Raw genomic sequence first — 12,831 nt, 5'->3', positions numbered from 1 at the left:
GCAAAGAAGAGTGGAAGGGATAAAGAAATGGAAATATTGCAATAGGGAAGGTTAAATTTTATATAGATTGGCCAGGGAGAGTCTAACAAGGATGCAGCTGATTTTTTTTGTTCGTTTGTTTGTTTAACCCAGATGCTTGATCTTGCTACCTTCATTGCAGACTCTCTTCTAGCCCATTTTCCAACTGAAAGAAAAATATTTCCCCAAATCATAAGCTTATCGTTCCCTTACTTGTCATGCTTCATTAACAGCTTGTGGCTTTCAGGATATTTCTATTACCTAAATTTAGCACATAAGGTCTGCACTGACCAAGCCCCCAGCAACCTAACTAGCACCATTTCTGGTTTTACAGTAGAAATGTACTCAACCACCTGCATCTTACTTCAAAATGAATGATTTTTTTGGTGCAACTCCATACCTTTCCATGTGTTTTTTCCCCTTTTTTTCTTCCTATAATACTTAATCCTAATAATTCTGAAAACACACACAGTCTTTATAAGTGGCATCTCCTTCATTGCTGAAATCCACCACAAACATTAGAAAGTGTATTTTACTCAGTTGGTAACTTCATCCATAAAACAGAAACCCCATAGCCTACTTTCCACATTTATTTGAAAGATAAAATGAGAAAAAGTACATCTAATAGCATAGTTGGCACAGGATGGAAGCTAAATAGTTAGCAGCGTCTACCACATAATACACTTTATTAACTACCTGTCTTTCCACTAGACTAGGCTTTCTCAACCTCACAAGTACTGACATTTTGGGCCAGGTAATTCTTTGTTGCAGGAGGCTGCCCTGTGCACTGCACAGCATTGAGTGGTACCCATGGCCTGTGTCCACTAGATGCCAGGAGTACTGTAAAAGCCAAAATGTCTCCAAACACTACTAAAATATTCTCTAGTGGGCAAAAATCATCCCTGGTAGAGAATCAGTGCACTACACCATAAGCAACTCGAAGGACAGAAACTAATTATTACTCGTTATTTTGTCTCTAGGTATCTAGGATTGAAGTCAGCATACAGTAAGTATTCAATAAATGCATATCTCTAGCACCATAGATTAATTTTACCTATTTTTTGAAAAGCATGTAAATGTATATATTATTTTATAGCCTCTTTCATTCACTGTCAGATTATGGGATGTATTCATGATGCTTCATGTTGCAGTTCATCTCGAGTTCCCCATATACTTTTTTAGACACTATCGTTTGGACACTTGAGTTGTTTCCAATTTGTAGCTAGTATAATTAGTGTTGTCATGAATAACCTTTTGCATGGTTTTGGTTACAAGTCAGCATACCAGTTTTGTTGAAGGAGGAGAAAGGGGAGTAATTGGTAAGGATCCACTGAGGATTCCTGGGGGTGCTGTTAACATTTATTCTCAAGTAGTGGTACCATATGTATGTCCACTTTGTGGTAATTCATTGAATGCTCCATTTATGATCTGTGAATATATCATTCTCTTTTACACTTCATTTGAAGTTTTTATTTATATTACTAAGGAAACAGTTGTGTACATAGATGGAAAAAGAAGGCCAAAGATTCTGGCGAATATTCTACAATGCCAATATTCATGTGAAAAATAAATGTTTACCTTCATTTGTGTCATCAGTTCAGTTCAGTCGCTCAGTCGTGTCCGCCTCTTTGTGACCCCATGAATTGCAGCACGCCAAGCCTCCCTGTCCATCACCAACTCCTGGAGTTCACTCAAACTCATATCCATCGAGTCGGTGATGCCATCCAGCCATCTCATCCTCTGTCGTCCCCTTTTCCTCCTGCCCCCAATCCCTCCCAGCATCAGAGTCTTTTCCAATGAATCAACTCTTCGCATGAGGTGGCCAAAGTATTGGAGTTTTAGCTTTAGCATCAGTCCCTCCAATGAACACCCAGGACTGATCTCCTTTAGGATGGACTGGTTGGATCTCCCTGCAGTCCAAGAGACTCTCAAGAGTCTTCTCCAACACCACAGTTCAAAAGCATCAATTCTTTGGTCCTCAGCTTTCTTCACAGTCGAACTCTCACATCCATACATGACCACTGGAAAAACCATAGCCTTAACTAGACGGACCTTTGTTGGCAAAGTAATGTCGCTGCTTTTTTAATATGCTATCTAGGTTGGTCATAACTTTCCTTCCAAGGAGTAAGTGTCTTTTAATTTCATGGCTGCAATCACCAGCTGCAGTGATTTTGGAGCCCAGAAAAATAGTCTGCCACTGTTTCCACTGTTTCCCCATCTATTTGCCATGAAGTGATGGGACCGGATGCCATGATATTAGTTTTCTAAGCATTTGTATCATAGAAAAGCATATGTAAAAAAAAGGATGTTTTATACTTTTTGTCACTAGTACCCATTGTTGGTGAGAAGCAAGGGAAAATGTCTGCTATCAGTAAATATGTACACAGGCACAACATTCCCAGAAGACCATTTGGCAATATATATGAAAAAATCTTTGAAATTTGCATTATGCTTGTATCTCAATTATATCTCAATAAAGCTGGGAGTATGTGCTATGTTTGAAAGTTTATCTTATGAAAATAAATCAGAAAAATGCATACAACTACATATGTGTATATAAGCAAAATAATTTATATACAAGGAAATTCTTCATATAACTGCTTATGATGGTAAAAACTGAAAGCAAATTTTCAATAGATAATTAGCTAGATGTATTACGGTTATCTATTCAGTAGAAAACATGCACTCATATTTAATGACAAGGAAAAATGTTCATAGCACATCACGTAAAAACAAATTACAAGACAGGATGAAACATGTGTAAGGAAAGAAAGACATAAATATGCACAGAAACAAAATGTCAAGAAAAGAAGCCAGAATATTAGTCAGCCATAGAAAAGAACAAAATAATGCCACTTGCAGTATATGGACCTAGAGATTGTCATACTGACTGAAGTCAGACTCAGAAAGACAAATATCATATGATATGGCTTATATGTGGAAACTTAGAAAAGGGTACAAATGAAGTTAGTTGTAAACCAGAAGTAGAGTCACAGATGTGGAGAACAAGTTTATGGTTACCAGGGGATAGGTAGGGGGAGGAATAAATTGGGAGATTAGGATGGACATATGCACACTACTATATATAAAATAGATAACTAATAAGAACCTATTTAATAAGAACCTATTTATAGCACAGAACACTCTTCTCAAAACTGTAATGGCCTATATATGGCAAAATAATCTAATAAAAAAGAGTGGAGTGTATCATCGTCTATATAAAATATAAATAACATGCAACATATGCCAAGTACCCATGAAAAAGAGCCAATATTACTAAGAATGAACCATGGTCATCCTCAGTCATATACTGAGAATTAAGAAATAATCTTCCACTTTCACTTTGCTTCACAGGAGCCTTGTTAATAAGCACTTCCCGCTTGTACCAAATAAGTAATGATTTCTAGGTCAGTAAATTGCAACATTGATTGCATTCACTTACAATAAGTATAACCATGGCAAACCCATTTTCACATGGAGATTCTCTTCCTAAGGCTGATTTACAGTCACTGCTCTCCTCTCCGTTTCTGAGAAAAGGGATCACCTTAGCCAAAATGTAAGTGTTAAGCCCTGTCTCAGAGTGTCTAAGGAAGACCCTGTTGATAGCCTGGGATATTGCTGAATGACTACCCATTCCAGTTTGCCCAAGACAGTCCTGGTTTATGCCCCATGTCCCTGCATAGTTGTTAAGAGCAGCCACTTTCAGTCCCCAATGTCCCAGATAGAGCAAAACATTAATGGCCAGCCTCCTGTACATACACAGGAATGCTAAGCATAGCACGTGGAATAAATGCCGAGCCATCTGAACTCTTGTCTCATCTTCCCTGTACTGTTAGTCTAGAATAAGCACCCACACAGACCATCCATGTGCTCAAGTCCCCACCGCCACCACATAGACGGTCTAAAGCAATCTGAACAGGAATCCAGTTCAAGTTGGCCCCATTTTGCTATGGGTGGCTCAAAAACTATGAGAATGCACATTATTAGCTACCTCGAATCATACACTTTAAGGATAAAGTGCATATTTGAAAAATTTGATCAATGTATTGATACTTTGGGGGAGCTGTGTCTGTCTAGTTTTTAATCCAAATAATTCTATACAATGGAAGTATCAATACATGCAAATTTCCTGTAAGACTGTATATTTCTATCTGTGCTAATGGCAAAACTATTCACCCAACCACCTTAGCCAGAAACCCTATGACCAAATTTGATTTTCTCTGCACTCTGTGAAATTAGTTAGTTACTAAGTCTCATTGATTTTAAATCTCTGAAATTCACTGCCCACAAACTTCTCATCAGAACAAGATTTCACATCTGCAATTGTTACAGTAGGCTTCTCCAACTCATCTCCTGCACTTCTGCAAGAATTAAATAAAGCAATTTCTCTAGTTTACAACCTGCTCAAAACCCTCAGATAACATCCAGACTTCTTAACATGGCACTCAAGACCTTTATTATTTGCACTTAAGCCTCCCTTTTCATCCTCAATTCCAACCATACCTCACACAAAGCACATACTACTCAGTGGTTCTCCTCCAGGGATGGTAGTGCTCCCCTAGGAGGTGTTGGGAAATGTCTGGGGATAATTTTTATTGCCATCGTGATTTGGGGCAATGAAGATTATTTAAGGAGCAAGGACTAAGAATGCTCAGTGACCAGCAGTGCAGGACTTGTGCCTTGTTCAAGATGCCGACAGCACCATAAATGAGACTTCTCATTGCCCAAACACATTATTTTTTCAAACGTGTTGTTTCTTCCTCCCAGATTCTATTTAATCTTCCTCTATTAGTTGTGCCTCCTTCCAAAATAACATTGTCCCTGGATGATAAAACTCCAACACTCTTCCTACCTAAAGACCTCAGCTGATTTAATAGTCATGCACAATGTGTTAGAGGGAATTAAGTCACTCCCGTAACACACTAGTTGCCTGCTGATCTAGTGCTTAGTACATTGAATTATGATTAAACTTCTTACCCATCTGTCGTTTCACTCCATGTGCCCCTTCTCCTTACCCATTCTATCCTCTAAAATTTGAGCTCTTTAAAAAAGGGGATGTTCCTTTGTTATTGCATTTTTTTAACTCCAATTTCTACACTAGAAGTTGAGAATCATGCTATAATGATAAATGATTTTTGGATTAAAAAATTGTACTTGCATTCCTTTCCATAGAATGACATTCCCTAATGACCTTTTTGTAGTTGCTAAACTTAGAATACTTTGAAGTAAACTAAGTATTTTCATTATATCTTTTATCAGTAATGGTGCTTTAAATTAATGTATTAAAGATTAGACTAATTCAGGTATTACAAACTTAAGTATAAGAGGAAAAAGAAACTTCAGACACTGTGGTAAAACCCAAGAGGCTATTCCCAGTATAAAGGTATTTAAAGTCCTTTATTTTTTATAAGTGCTAAGCAAGTATGTCTTACAAAAATCTGCCTACCATGTTTGTGTCCAAAATACATGTTATGAAAAAGTACTTACGTACTCTTAAAAGTGTAGGTACAATATTCGCTGTTGTTTAGTCACTGAGTTGTGTCCAACTCTTTTGCGACCCCATGAACTGTATAGCCCGCCAGGTTCCTCTGTCCATGGAATTTTCCAGGCAAGAATACTGGAGTGGGTTGCCATTTCCTTCTCCAGGGAATCTTCCCAACCCAGGGATCTAACTCATGTCTCCTGCTTTGCCAGGTGGATTCTCTACCACTGAGCCACCAGGGAGGCCCCATGAACAATACATTTCTATACAAAAGATAAAGTAAAAGTGTTCTTATCCCACCCCACTCATTTTTTTTTTTTAAGTTTAAGCTTAAACTATTTCTGTAGTACATTGAAAACATACTTAATCAAAATTTTAAACTTTTAACTCCCCCTAAGTTGCATAAGCAGTAAAATAGGGTGGACAAAAGTCAACTGCTTACTTGCACATCTGTTCATATCTGGGGCTCGATGTCCATAGTACCCGGATGGGCAGGAATGCAGACATTCTCCATACTGGCGCATGCCTTCTCTTCGAAGAAAGAAGAACAACTTCTGTTGACATCGGCTGCACCCATTGTCCTTTGAACAAGACAAGCAACCCTTGCAAATGGGATTTGATACATAACTAGCTGTAAAAGAAAAAAGAATACATGCTTAAATATGCATATGGTCAGACTTCTGGTGAGCACAACATGCTAAAAAGACAAGTATCTCTTTTCCTTCTGCTCTAATCATATAGAAATGCTAAACAAAATAACCTTTGCCATTTAGAAAAAAAACAAAAAGGTTAAAACACAACTAAACTTAGCAACAAAGAAGAAACCCAGAGGCAGACTTGAGGCTGAAAGCTCAAACTAAATGGCTGGAGATGTTGAAGCAGACAGAGGCAGACCTCATGGCAGGGTCCTGAGTCCAAACCAAGGAAACGTGCGTGGCAAACCACATCACTGTAAACGTGAAGCCCACAGTACTGCGAGTAACTACACTTCAATATAAATGAGTAAAGAAGTGTGCACATAAAGAGTTAACATTTGTCTCTGTGAGGAGAAGGGGACGACAGAGGATGAGATGACTGGATGGCATCACTGACTCGATGGACGTGAGTCTGAGTGAACTCCGGGAGTTGGTGATAGACAGGGAGGCCTGGCGTGCTGCGATTCATGGGGTCGCAAAGAGTCGGACACGACTGAGCGACTGAACTGAACTGAGAGTGGAGTCATGAAGGCTGTTTTTCCACGAAACAAGTATTAGAAGCCCCAACTCCAACTGGCCAGAGAAAACATTTCCAACCCTGGATTAGGGGGCATACAGGAGGAGAGAAAAATATAACCCATGAGAAATAACTACACCAAATCTACGAGACATCTGAGTGTGGGATCCAAGTTCAAATCATCAATGTAGTATGGGGTTTCTAAGTCAAGAGGTTAGATCCAGGAATATCCACAAAGAAAAAAAAAAAAAAAAGTATGAAATGACGCTACAGAAATTTTCTACAACCCTGACACCTGGGACTTAAGGAAAACCACCTTAACATCAAAATGAACAAATCACATGTGCAAGCAAACCCCCATGAGGAACAATCAGTCTGAGTAAGAGATTTCATACCTAAAGAATAAGAAAGAACAATATGAAAATAACCTTAAAGTGAGTATCTTTAGCACATTGGAAGGGATGGAATGACTAGAAATCACGTGCAGGAAGAAACAGTATCATAAAATATGCAAATGAGAAAGAAATTAAAACTCTAAAGCTGAAAAAAATTTTATGGACAAGTTGAATGGTAGACTGGGAGAGGGACTTAGCTAGAAAATAGTTTTAAAGAGGTGTACCACAAAAGGTAAGAAATACGTAAGAAAAAAAATAGCATCTGAAATATATAAACCTCATGAAGTTCACTACAGTTAGTGACAAAAAGGATAATTAAAAGAAAACATTCTGTTTCTAGTCCTGGTATAAAATTTAAAAATGATACAACCTGAAATCCCAGTACAATTTCTAAAATATGAAAAAGTCATGTTAACTTTTAGTTATCCTTACACCAAGCAAGGTCATAAATACAAGATATATAAGGCCACACTGACTTCATTTTCCTGAGTTAGCCCACGAAAGTCTTAAGAAGGAATAGAAAATTCATCAATTATTGAAACTTCACTTTGAGACTACAATCCTATTTGCCCTACATATAATCTTTATTGCATAAGAAACAAACATTCAGTATTCAGACTAGCAGCGATACTCTGAAGTATGCTATATACCACACCCGTCCTTTACTTAAAATGTTTGAGTATCCAATATATGTACCTCTACTCGGAGCAGTTCTTCCTAGGTTTCAGTTCCACAAACACTCTCCCCCCACTTCTTCTGGGTTCCCTGATTGTTCTTACAGTCTCTCCTCCAGAGAGATCCCCAAAACAAGGTCTTAACCTAACATTTCAGAGAAGGAGCCAAAAAAGAGCTAAGGTACTCAGGATCAGAAACCAAGGCCAAGATAACCCTTTGCATTGGCCATTGAGGTCTGCTTCTTCCCACCTATTCTAGGACTTCGTCCTATCAACTGTTCAACTGCTTTTATCTACATAGTGAATCTATTTTATGGACTTTTTCTTGCTTGCAAGCCTATCTATGCTTCCCAACTAATTTCTTATTTACCACTTATTTTCTTTAACCTGCAACTGTGGAGCAAAAAAGAATCAAATCAAATGGAAAATCACCTCCTCATATAGAGTTCCTAATAAAATCATAACAAACTTTCCAGATACCCCTTCATATATGTACACTTATACGACAGTTAAAATATGTAACTGGGATTTTTCATAACTGTGATCAGACTTTACATGAAGTATGATAACTTGCTCAAATTTCATCAGGTCGTGAGCATCCTCTCCTACCAATGAACCAGACCAATATCACTCATGTTTCTTGGAAATGTCAGTTTTATCTGTAGCCTCTACCCACCAACACCATTCATTCAATTATGCCCAACACTGTTTTTATGAAGACCACAACCAGTTTTTAGAGCCTCGATTCAAGACCTCATTCTCAGTCTCTGGTCCTCCCAACTCCTGTGTCTAGGCCATTACTAAAAGTTTTCTTCCTCTTGTAGCTCCCGTGATAATATCTTCTGAAGATGTAATCTGAACCCTTACTCTTGTGATTTCCACTAATCTTATCAGAGGCCCTTTCTACCTCTAGCTTAGACACCCTAACCACCCTACCCTCTGCCCTACCTATCTTTCTCTACTTCTCTCTCCATTCTACTGTAGGGTCAGTTTTTCTGCTTTTATTCTCATCATAAGATTTCTATTATGCCTTACTCTCATGAAATAATTACAATTTATAAAATGTTTTCACATAGCTGACTGGAAATACAAAGTGAAAGTGAATGTATTAGTTGCTCAGTCGTGTCTGACTCTTTGACACCCCATGGACGGTAGCCCGCCAGGCTCTTCTATCCATGGAATTCTCCAGGCAAGAATACTGGAGTGGGTAGCCTTTCCCTTCTCCAGGGAATCTTCCCTTCTCCAGGGATCAAACCCAGATCTCCTATATTGCAAATGGATTCTTTACCATCTGAGCCATCAGTGAAGCCCCTGGAAATAAGCCTAGATTATTTACAATTTTCCCGGATGCCTCTGAAGAGGTTTTATTATAAGATTTTGTTATTATTGTTCAGAGCAGGGTGTAAGGAATCAGTATATAAGTTTCAAAAACTGAGACACAGACTAACTTCCATGCAAGGAGGAGATAAAGACAGAGTAGGGTGGGTGGGGTGTAGAACGTGAGTGAAGGGAACAGAATCAGAAAGACTCAGCAGCTCTATGATGGATGAAATGGCTTTGGCAGAGGAAGTGGTGACTGGGGAGAACCCAACTCATTTAATTTTCAGGGCTGTCTAAGAACATAACCCACCTTAAGCAGAAAGACCCTTATGGCATGATATTTGGAGATGTAATTTATGACTCTTTTGTGGGGGGCGGGGAAAAAGCCTTTAAGTAGGAACAACCGGGAGACTAAGGCAAGGACAGGAGCTGCTGGCTGGAGCTCAGCAAAAGGCAGCCGCACACCGCAGAGCGCTCTGCAGTGGTTCACTGCTGCCTTTTGCTCTGCAACTTAACTACAAATATGAACTCGTAATATCAAGGTTATCCCAGACTTAGCTTCATAAGTAAAAAGAGAACTTGGAAGATTTACATATGTAGCAAAATAGTTTAAGGAGAAGGTTATCCCAGACTTAGCTTCATAAGTAAAAAGAGAACTTGGAAGATTTACATATGTAGCAAAATAGTTTAAGGAGAAGGTTCTCTGGACCACAGTCATCACAAAGTTAAGTGAAGCTGTACTTAAAGTTCAAAAGTTAAACCCAGAGCTATCACTATAAATCACACTGCACAGTGAGGAGGATGGAGAGAAGAGAATTACAGAGCCAAGAGACTCATTATAAATTAAAGGCTTTTTGTTTTGTTTTGTTTTTATGTATCAGAAGTCAACTTTCATCTTGACCACAAAGATTTCAGAGTCAACAAAGTGTATTCCACATTTTTAAAAAGGTTTTCTTAAAATCAGTAAATGCATTGCTTTATTTACTTGAACTTTAACTGACAATGAAAATGAAGTAAGGAATACTTACCTGAGTCCATATCTTAGATATCTTTATAACCCTACATAAGAGGAATCCTCTTAAAACAAAAGTGATGTGAGCCACACCCAGCCGTGAGTGCTGTCTCTTCACTTGCCCCAACCTTCAGCAGTGCTCCTCAAAGCTGAAGGATAAGAACATGTGTAATTTTTGCAGTTTGAAGCTTCACGGCCCAAACCTCAAACAAATTTTTCAGTTTAATTAACCACTGTCCAGTGTCAACTATCCTGGTCTCCTCTATGTTGTAAATCAGAAGCTAAATTCAACAAGAACTTCTTCATCCATTATATGGTGACTATACCAATCTCTTGGAGAAGGCAATGGCACCCCACTCCAGTACTCTTGCCTGAAGAATCCCATGGACAGAGGAGCCTGGTAGGCTGCAGTCCATGGGGTCGCTAAGAGTCAGACACGACTGAGCAACTTCACTTTCATTTTTCACTTTCATGCATTGGAGTAGGAAATGGCAACCCACTCTAGTGTTCTTGCCTGGAGAATCCCAGGGATGGGGGAGCCTGGTGGGCTGCCGTCTATGGGGTTGCACAGAGTCGGACATGACTGAAGCGACTTAGCAGCAGCAGCAGCAGCAGCATACAAATCTCTGGGCTTCCCTAGTAGCTCAGATGGTAAAGCATCTGCCTGCAATGCAGGAGGCCTGGGTTCAATCCCTGGGTCGGTAAGATCCCCTGGAGGAGGACATGGCAAGCCACTCCAGTACTCTTGCCTGGAGAATTCCATGGACAGAGGAGACTGGCAGGCTATAGTCCACAGGGTCGCAAAAAGTCAGACATGACTGAGCGACTAACACACACACACCCCAATTTCTATATATCTAAAGCCAAGCAAAAATTAGACCTTTAAACATGACTAGAGTAATTTATTTTGTCAGGATCTTAATAAGTCAAATGGCTCAGCGTATTTCTATGAGATTTAATTCAAGTGTGCAGGTGAATAAACAGATCTTAATTCCCAGCTTTGAAGACCGTGTTTATTTGCTCTCCCCCGTAAGCTTCAACTTTTCCAACCCTGAAGCCTGCTGAGATCCAGGGCCTCATCATTCCAACCAAAACACTTTTCTAAATCTAGACCCACCCAAAATTCTAAAGATGAAATATATCACATAAAACATTAAAAATCCTCTAAAAGGTGTTAGACAGTGGTATTAACACAAATCCACACATATCTCCTTGACGGGAAAAGGAATATACGGGTATAGAAAACAAAAAATCACGAGGCAGAAACCAGGTAACAATTCCTTATATCACTAGTAAGTACACAAGGAGAAAAAAAACAGCTTAAGTAAAACTCTTTACTCTTAATTCTAGTCACGTAATTTATATTCCTCTTAAATTGCAAAGTAAGTTTGGTTTTTTACGAATCCTGATATTTTTAAGTTTGATGCTTTGTTAAATCAAACCCAGTTATGCACATTTTATCCCATAGAACATTTTATGTAGGTGCTGAATGCCCATCTGTTTCTAATATACTCCTAATACTTCTTAAAAGTGTTCCCCTGTTTCTGTTGTAAGCCCTGCCAAACAAGAAGAAATCTAAATTCTTACTAGCTGAAGGCATCCATTCCTGACAAAGAGTACAGATTTCTAATTCTGAAAATAATGAGACTGAATAATATCCTGTTAGCATAGCATCTTAGCCTCATTCCATATTTTCAAGTTAAATAATGTTACAAGTCCAACAGCTTTTCAAAAAAATGAACATTTATTATTAACTTCATTGATCCATCCTATCACAAAATTGCTAATATTTATCTCCACCCAATTCCAAATTCAAGATACATATTTGGAAACAAAAACCCTATCTCTGGCACCAATAATAGAGAACTTGCCTGTCAGATCCTATACAAATCAAGTTGGGCATAGATCCTTCCACTAGAACTTGGCATCACTGGGATAAAAAATCCTGTAATCATGTATAATACCAAGCTCAAACCTGACTAAGCCATCAAGATTATGAATGATCAAGCCATGCAAAATTTGACCCAAATGAGAAATACCTATCTTTCAGAGTACTTTATTTTACATTAAATTTTTTTACATTAAATTTTAAATATTGATAAAAATGAAATATGTAATCTGATCTTTGATGCAAAGACAACAGATTTTAACATGCTAGATATTCACCATTAAAATCATGCCTTAGAAAACAGATGTTAAAATGAACAATTTTAATAAAGCTCTGACACAGGTAAGTTTCTAAATGTCCACTGAAGTTTTAGAGGAGCTAAAATAACATGAGTTTAGGGGAAAAAAAATGAGAAGGGCAAACTTGTGCCAAGAATTCAAAAGTTTCATAACCTGTAGAACTGAAATACACCTTCTCAGAATCATTTTTTACCTTTTGTTATGAGTGCTTCAATAGATACCAATATTTTTAGGAAAAAGACTTATGAAACTTTTAGCTTCTCCAAGAAGTATTAGCTTTGAGAAACCCATGTCCATTGGGTGTCTGAAAATGTTATTAGTTGATAATTAATAATATCATTGTTTATCCACCTAAAACATGTCTTTTAAGAATGAAAGACTGGATATATCCCTAACTTCAGAAGTATTCCTTAGGAAAACAATACTTCTAAAATTTTCTAAGCCTCCCAAAATATTGAAATCATCTCTGAAAGTGATGACTTCCCTAAGGACTTCCCTGGTGACTCAGACAATAAAGTGTCTACCTATAAT

General features: G+C 38.2%; 1 protein-coding gene across 1 annotated transcript in view; it reads right to left on the bottom strand.

Moving 5' to 3' along the window:
* RSPO2 (R-spondin 2) overlaps positions 1-12,831 on the bottom strand; it is a 172,576-nt gene that overhangs the window by 80,124 nt on the left and 79,621 nt on the right. The window contains exon 2 of the mRNA XM_019974109.2: positions 5,943-6,131. Coding sequence (XP_019829668.2) covers positions 5,943-6,131 — 189 coding nt within the window. The remainder of the gene's footprint in view (positions 1-5,942; positions 6,132-12,831) is intronic.

The sequence above is a fragment of the Bos indicus genome, chromosome 14, assembly GCF_029378745.1.
Source record: "Bos indicus isolate NIAB-ARS_2022 breed Sahiwal x Tharparkar chromosome 14, NIAB-ARS_B.indTharparkar_mat_pri_1.0, whole genome shotgun sequence".
NCBI classification, from domain to species: domain Eukaryota; kingdom Metazoa; phylum Chordata; class Mammalia; order Artiodactyla; family Bovidae; genus Bos; species Bos indicus.
This window is presented reverse-complemented; position numbering and strand designations above follow the sequence as displayed.